General features: G+C 33.5%; 1 protein-coding gene across 2 annotated transcripts; it reads left to right on the forward strand.

The window, feature by feature from the left end:
- Positions 1-4929: 4929 nt before the first annotated feature.
- On the forward strand, positions 4930-6503 carry LOC132063045 (uncharacterized). Of its 2 annotated transcripts, XM_059455482.1 has the most exons (3): positions 4930-5140; positions 5298-5617; positions 6085-6503. In XM_059455482.1, the coding sequence occupies exons 2-3, from the start codon at positions 5309-5311 to the stop codon at positions 6376-6378; spliced, it is 603 nt and encodes a 200-aa protein (XP_059311465.1). In that variant the 5' UTR covers positions 4930-5140; positions 5298-5308; the 3' UTR covers positions 6379-6503. The 2 variants fall into 2 exon arrangements, with proteins under 2 accessions (XP_059311465.1, XP_059311466.1); XM_059455483.1 differs by having other exon boundaries at positions 4930-5617.
- The last annotated feature ends 1872 nt before the right edge of the window (positions 6504-8375 follow it).

Consider the following 8375-nt stretch of genomic DNA (forward strand, 5'->3'; position numbering starts at 1 on the left):
ATGGTAGGTGCCCTCGTGATCCTAAATTGGGTTGTGACACAAAGTGTGTTATTCAGGAGTTGCATAAGCTGTTTAACATATTTTTTTTTTTGGCAAAACAAAGAGGAGGGCAAATGCAAGCATTGGTCTGAATGGTCCAAGTTATGTTATCCCAAGAATGAGGGTGGATTAGGATTTAGATCAGTGTTTGATGTCTCTAAATCACTTTTCACCAAACTTTGGTAGAGATTTAGAACCAACAACTTTTTGTGGTCTACCTTCATGTGGAACAAATATTGCAAGAGGTTCAGACCAACTGAGGTGCAATGGAAAGGTGGCTCCCAAACTTGGAAGTTTATGCTAGAAGCAAGGGATGAAATGGAGCAACATATTTGGTGGGAACCTATTGATGGATCATCCTCAGTATGGTTTGAAATTTGGTCAAAGATTGGAGCACTGCACGATAAACTTCCTTCCCATTTTCATAGAGATGGAACTATAGAAGAATTGGAAGAATTAATGGATGGTGATCATTGGAATATAACAAGAATGCTGGAGATATTGCCCAATGACATAGTTGAGCTCATCAGAAGTAACCGAGGGGAATTGGTGAAAACTCAAGAGAGAGATAAACCAAGATGGATGCTTACAAGTTCAGGAAACTTCTCAGTTAGTAGTGCATGGGGATATATCAGACAAAGAGATCAAGTTTCACCACATTGTGCAAAGTTTTGGATTAAAGGACTGCTTTTTAAAATATCACTGCTTCTGTGGAGAATCTGGTTCTATAAACTGCCTATTGATGAGGTGCTTCAAAGGATGCACATTTCAATAGCATCAAGATGTTGGTGTTGTCAGACTCAGCCTGAAACAATTAATCATCTTTTCTTAACTGGTTCTTTTGCAAGGAAAATATGGAGGTATTTTTGTTCTGTAGTAAGAATATCATGTCCATTTATTCAGGTTAAGCACACAGTTTTGAAATGGTAGAGTGCAGCTGTGATTGCCAGGCTGAAACCTCTGTATCAAGCTACCCCAGCTCTGATTTTATGGCAAATTTGGAAAAGTATTAACATATGGAGACATAGAGGATCAGTATCAGTCAATAAGGTGCTTTATGAGATTAACAGGAATATGTATTTGTTTGCACAACAGAAGTTTCCATGGATGCAGAATTTACCAAGAAGCTGGCCTGTCATAGTTCAACATTTAGAGAAGTTTAGCATGCCAATATCATGTAAACAAGTAATATGGAAACCACCAGAGTTAGGAAGTTTCAAGTGCAACACTGATTGTGATTCAAGGTGCAATCCTGGGCCAAGTTCTGTCGCTTTTTGCATAAGAAATCATAGTGGTGATCTCATGTATGCAGGGGGAGGAGACTATCAGATACTACAAACCTTATTGCTGAAGCTGTGGCAATTGAGGAAGGGGTGAAATATTGCATTGATAATATTTTTCTGCCATTGATCGTAGAAACAGACTCCTTGGCAATGCAGAAGATTTTAAATGGTATATGAGAGGTTCCATGGAGTATTTCACTGGCGGTAAAGAGGATCCAACTCTTAAGAGAAGGCAGACAGATACAAGTGATCCATGTTATGAGAGAAGGGAACTACTTGCCTGATTATTTCAATAATCTGGTTTTTGATTTTGCAGGTACAATAGAATTTCATCATTTTCAAGAAGTTCCATCATCAGGAAGAAGGCTAATCAATCTAGAAAAGGATCTAACTCCTAACTTTAGATTCAGTTCACAGGCAAGGCAAACACTATAATACCTTCAGTGCTAGGAAAGGATAAAACTGAACGTATCTTTGTATTTAGTGTGTGGTATTAACTTGATTGTTCAATCTGCTAAAGGTACTGCTATGTTTGGTGGGAAGGTCACATTGTTTGTTACTTAATACCGCAGCAAATACAAGGCTAGAGGAATGCTTATTAAGGATGCACATGATCAAAACCTGTCTTACAAGTGCACTGCTTCACATTCTGCATGATGCAGTATTATCAGTGGTTCATATGATTTGGGTTATTTCTATACATGCTAGGTTATTCCAGATCCTAACAGACATTGCATGAGGAGATTATCATGACGAAGAATGCCTGAAGAATTCTTCAAGAGACTTTGATCCGTTCCACCCGTGAGACTTGAAGGTGTGAAAAATTGATACAAGTCAAGGCCCTTGGAAAGTAGTTTTTCTCTTATAGTGTCATTAGGATTTTGTGTAATCTCAGCATTAGTTTCAAAAAAAAAAAAAAATATTCACTTAATTAAAATCATAAATCTTAAGACATTTTCTCCATAATGCAAGAAACTATAGTTACCACAATAAAAGGGCGGGTAATAATGGATTAGTTGGAAAAGGATAGAAAATTATCTCCTAATTGTAGGAAAAAAAACATGAAAGAGAGAAATATCGTTAATTTTCTTAAAACCTACCCAAACCGAACCAAACCGACTTTAACTGAACCGATGGATATGTATTATTTTTGGTTTAGTTTGGTTTTAATAATTTTAAAAAACGACTAGATTGATTTGGTTTTTGTTTTAACCCAAAACCGACCCATGAACACCCCTAGCTCTATCTATAACAGATGAAGCCAGCCCTTTCACCAGTTAGAATGATTCGTTCTTTGCAATTTGCACAATCCAATTTCTTATCACCAAAACAAGTTACGACTAATATTGCAACTTGCTTCTTTGAAACTTGTTTCCGCACTTCTATTAGGCAAATCATTTTCACTATTTTTAAGGAATTTGTTTTGCCAGAAAAAATATTTTAACCAATCAAACATGAAAAATTAGGGGTAAGGTCAAACATGTTTTCACCAACTTTTTCTTGAGCCAAGGGTCATTCAGAAACAGCCCTCCCTACTTTCCAGAGTAGGGGTAAGGTTTGAGTACACTCTACCCTCCCCAAACCCCATTTGTAGGATTACACTGGGTATGTTGTAAACATGAAAAATTAAAAAATAAATTCTGAAAATGATTTTCCTCCATACTGAGCACACCATTAATAACTTAATTTTTTGAAGTGGTGTTCGCACATATAACTACTGTTACCGATTTGTGATGAGCCTTTATTTAGTTAGGGAGACAGGAAACTGAGATGTAAGGAAGGTAAGTTAGACTGAGATTCATGAAAGGAAACCGTCAGCTTGCTTCGAAGTTTCCAAAAATCGAACTCATATCTTTGAGAACCCTTATTTCTTTCACATTAGACAAGTGAAAACGCCAAAATTTTATTGTTGGCTTTCTTTCTACTCTATTTTCCTTTGTTGGCTTTCTTTCTACTCTATTTTCCTTTTGGGCTTCTCAGTTTCATAATGCTATCATAACCTAAGGTCGCCATGCCTGAATTATCTAATTTCTCATTTCAAATTTTAGATTATAATTCAGTCACATTTAATTTTTTTTCATAAAAATTACTTCCTGTGTCTCAATTTATGTGTGACACTTACCTTTTTAGTCTGTCCCAAAAAAAATGATACATTCCTATATTTAGAAATAATTTAGCTTAAAACTTCCCCTTTTACCCTTAATAAAATGATTTACAATCACACAAATATATATGACTTGTATTAGACCACAAATTTCAAAAGTCTTCTTTTCTTTCTTAAACTCCGTGCCTAGTCAAACTATATCACATAAATCGGGACGGAGAGGGTACTATTTTTAACCAAGAAAATAGAAGAAAGTTATTACTGATTATAGATTACATTTTATCTCAATTAAAAGTATATGTTGAATGAATTTTTTGAATGCATCTATTATTATAGGCAAACAATACTACTGGATAAAGTGACAAGCATATAAAAGAAATGATTCATCATCTGTTTTTTGAATGCATCTATTATTATAGGCAAACAATATTACTAGAGATAAAGTGACAAACATATAAAAGATGATTCATCAGTAACATTTATCCATCCCATAATTTCAATCAACTGCTTCATTGAGTAATGTAACTCATGAATAAACTATTAAACTAATAAGTAATAAGAGTTGTACCGTCTAATCTCTAATTTCTTTTAAAAACAAACTACTGGATAAAGTGACAAGCATATAAAAGAAATGATTCATCATCTGTTTTTTGAATGCATCTATTATTATAGGCAAACAATATTACTAGAGATAAAGTGACAAACATATAAAAGAAATGATTCATCATCTGTAACATTTATCCATCCCATAATTTCAATCAACTGCTTCATTGAGTAATGTAACTCATGAATAAACTATTAAACTAATAAGTAATAAGAGTTGTACCGTCTAATCTCTAATTTCTTTTAAAAACAAAAACTTTATCAAGATTCTGATTCATCAACTTGAGGTTTTTTGCAAATTAACTCACTCCCATTGAGTAAGTAAACAGTTGATTTGGCTTAGTTACATGGTGACAACGAAATCGAAGTGCTAATTACCATTTTATTAAATTAACTCATGACGTGCTAATGGACATTTTATATCTATCCAAACGTCAGTTGCTAATGTACATAACTTATTCCACTTGTACATAATTTGTTTTTTATTGAAGCAGCATACATGTGCAACACACTTACTTAAAACTAATTACTTATTAAAAAAAAAAAAAAAAAAAAGCTCAAAACCCATTTGCGTCATAATTTATATTGATATAACATTAACTTACTGATAAAAATTATTATTGCCCATGTGTTTTTCCTGAATTGTAAAGTAAGTCCTAGAAGGATATAATAAGTTCAAGATCATAATTTAATATTCTTTTGTCATACCAAAAATATTGTAATGTTTCACTTCCAAGCGACGTGGTTATAAACCACAAATTGTTCAACTGAATTGCTAAATAAAGATGAAGATATCAACAAAACTTAGTCTTTATCAAAAATATATATATATATATATATATATATATATATATATATATATATATATATATATATATATATATATATATATATATATATATATGTCAGTCAAGATAACTAAGATTCGGTTTCAAACCATACATATATCAGATTTAACTTTCTACAAAACAATCATTGATTAATGCATAAGTTATCTTTCAAGATCTATCAAATCGCATGTTTTCTCTCCTCAACAAAACCCTTAACAATTCTTAGGAGAGTCTGTCAGCTCCTAATCCTTTGATTAATTAATTTTCTTGCGTTAACTCAGGTATGCATATCATATTGCATGCATGCAACAAATCTGATGATTTTAAGACTCTCATTTTGCCTTTAGAATATAATTTATTCAATCATTCTCTCTTTTTTTTTCTTACATATTTTGTGATCTAAAATTACATCATCTCAATTGGAACGAATTTAATTAGGTATTGATCAAATGGAACTATTCCAACGGGCAGAGAGCGTACGTCTTAGAAATCGAAAAGACAAGTACCTTATAGCAATGGATGACAAAGAATTTGTGTCACAAAGCCGTAAAGGATCAAATAAAGATTCAATTTGGAATGTAGAATTTGTTGAAGGAAGACAAGACGCCATTCGTCTCAAGAGTTGTTATGGAAAATACCTAACAGCTACCAATACACCATTCATTCCAGGGGTTGCTGGAAAGAAAGTGATCCAAGCAGATCTTCCAGAAAAAAACTACCCATCCGCGGAATGGGAAGCCGTAAGGGATGGATTTCAGGTACGCAGTCTAGGCACAGATTCAGGATTTTCACTCGAGGGGTTCGAAAAAAATAACAAAAGCTAAATATAAAAAATAACGTTGTTCCTGGGAATCAAACATGGGATTCTGGAGAGAATTTTGAACACCATGGACCACTTGAGCTAACATTTTGCATTTGTTCAGTGTATTAACTTATATATGTACATAAACACTGAAAATTTACCCAATATATACATTGTAATGTTTTGCTGAGGGTGTTCGGGTGAACACCCTCCCACCCCCCCTAAATTTGCCCTAGCATTGGCGGAGCCACATGCATCCAAGGGGTGTTGGTTGATAGCCATTCGCTAGAAAATTACACCGTGTAGATACGTAAAAGCAATTTTTTATGTATATATACTATGTGTTGAATCCCCATAATTTGTTCATATATTTAATTTTTCATATTTTGGCATCCCTTAAAAATCCTAGTTCCACCACTGCAGGTACGCCTTAAATCATTTTGGGGGACTTACCTTCGACCTAATGGAGGATTACCACCATGGAGAAACTCTATTACACATGAGGCTCCTAATACTAATAGGAAACACGAAAAGGTCTTGTGGGATATTGAGGTTGTGGAGAAATGTAGTCCTAGTTTACATCGTCGTACCAGGTCAGATTCGACCTTTCAGAGATTAGATTTAACTTTTGTCAGATCAAATTCACATTCCATGGCCTCCACTCTTGTTTCACCAAAGCCAAAGTCCCAGGTTGGAGAACGTCAGGAAGTCAGTTAAATCAATGTGTGTAACATGTATCTGCAGCAGGTAAAATAACCATAGTTGTGTTGCCAAATTGGTTAGAGTTAGGAGAATGAAAGATGTTATCTTTATATACAAATGTGCTGATTTAATATATATATATATATATATATATATATATATATATATATATATATATATATATATATATATATATATATATATATATATATATATATATATATATATATATATAGTATAGAAATCTTCCATGTAGTAGCTTAAGATTCATGTAATTGATTTCATAAGTCCTACGTACAGTGTTCTATTCAAATATTCGAGGTCATATGAAAGTTTCTCGTTATTAATTAATTTACTTCTTGTTATGTATTTTATGTTTTCTCTTGATGATTCTATCGTGGTGGCTTGCTATTCATAGAGGAAATTGCACGTGCATCAATATAAAGCTGGCATGACAAAATGTCAGAAAGCTAGGATGTTTAAACACAAATAAAAATGTTACTAAGTTTGTACACTCAAATTTGAGTTTGAAAAACAAAATTGTAATATTCTGAGTCTTTTCTTTCAGGCGTCAATTCAAGGGCTTGATAGATCATATTATTCACCACAAACCTTTAATTTTATATCTAATTAATTCCCAACAGACGAATGACTCAAGTTCAAACTAAAATCACTTTTGACTTAGGTATAGATGATTAGAGCTTTGAAATCAAATGATTTAGGCATGATCTCGCGCGATTCAAAGCTAACACTATTCTTAATACTAGTTTTGTATGTGTTTCACGTATATGTCGTGTTAATCATTAAAAAGATACATATAAGAAAGATTTATTGTTGAAAAATAGCAATCGACGTTAAATTAAATGCAATATTTCTTTAAATGATGAAAATAAAAGTTATTACGTTGACATAATAGCTGAATTGATTATATGCGATGAAAATAGATTATGTTACATTGTATCTCGATTAACATTTCTTATACCATATGTTCTTGGAGTATTTTTCCTTTTGTCACTTTTCACTTGACGCCCGATGTTCTTGATGGTTAGACCCCCGACTCGCAAATGCGGCCTCGCAGATGCGACACCTTCCTTCACAAGAGCAAGATTCTCTGACCTCCACCGACTTTGCAAATGCGGAAAGGACCTCGCAATTGCGAGCAAAACATCGCAAACACGGCCACACCAGCAACTGAAAAAACAAAAAAATTCTAAACTTGGTTTTGATACTTGAAACATACCCGGAACCTCCCAGACACAAATCATATATTCATTTCAGTCATAAAACATGCTATGAATTTTCTCGCGCACTTAAAACATAGAAACAGGATCGTCTTGACATGATGTTGACTGTGGTCAACTCCAAACTTCAACGTTAACTAGCTTCCGACCCAAAATTCGAAACACACCCGAGTCCCTCGGGACCCGAACCAACTACTCAACTAAGTCATAAATCACATTTCGGACCTAATGAAATCGACTAAACTTCAATATGGACCCATTTATCCCCAATGTTGACTTTGGTCAAATTTTCTCATTTTCTTAACTCAAGAACTTTCAAATTGCTAAATCTAAGGATTGCCTTGAAAATCGCGCCAATCATCCTCGCAAGTCATAAATGCCATGATGAAGATACGGGAAGGATAGTTAGGGGAAAAAGAGTACAAAGGCATAAAACGACCAAGGTGTCGTTACAAATACTAATATTGTGGACCCTATAATAGGTGTAATATTAATGGGTATTTACCACTGAATATATTTAATTGATTGTTGATTTTTATTCATTCTCTGTCACTTCTTTTAAGGTTAGTGGTTGCAAATATTATCCCATCCATTTCCCTTTTCTTTCACTTGGAAAACTCGGTTAGCGTTTGGTAGAAATGAATAGCAAGAACTAAAGGCTTTAAACCTTTTTTAATAGAATCCCTTAGGAATAATAAAATTACACTTGGCATGAAATTTCTCTTTCTTATTTATAAAGTCTTTTATATCTATATATTTGTAACTAAACGT

Source organism: Lycium ferocissimum, chromosome 7 (genome assembly GCF_029784015.1).
Source record: "Lycium ferocissimum isolate CSIRO_LF1 chromosome 7, AGI_CSIRO_Lferr_CH_V1, whole genome shotgun sequence".
Classification (NCBI taxonomy): domain Eukaryota; kingdom Viridiplantae; phylum Streptophyta; class Magnoliopsida; order Solanales; family Solanaceae; genus Lycium; species Lycium ferocissimum.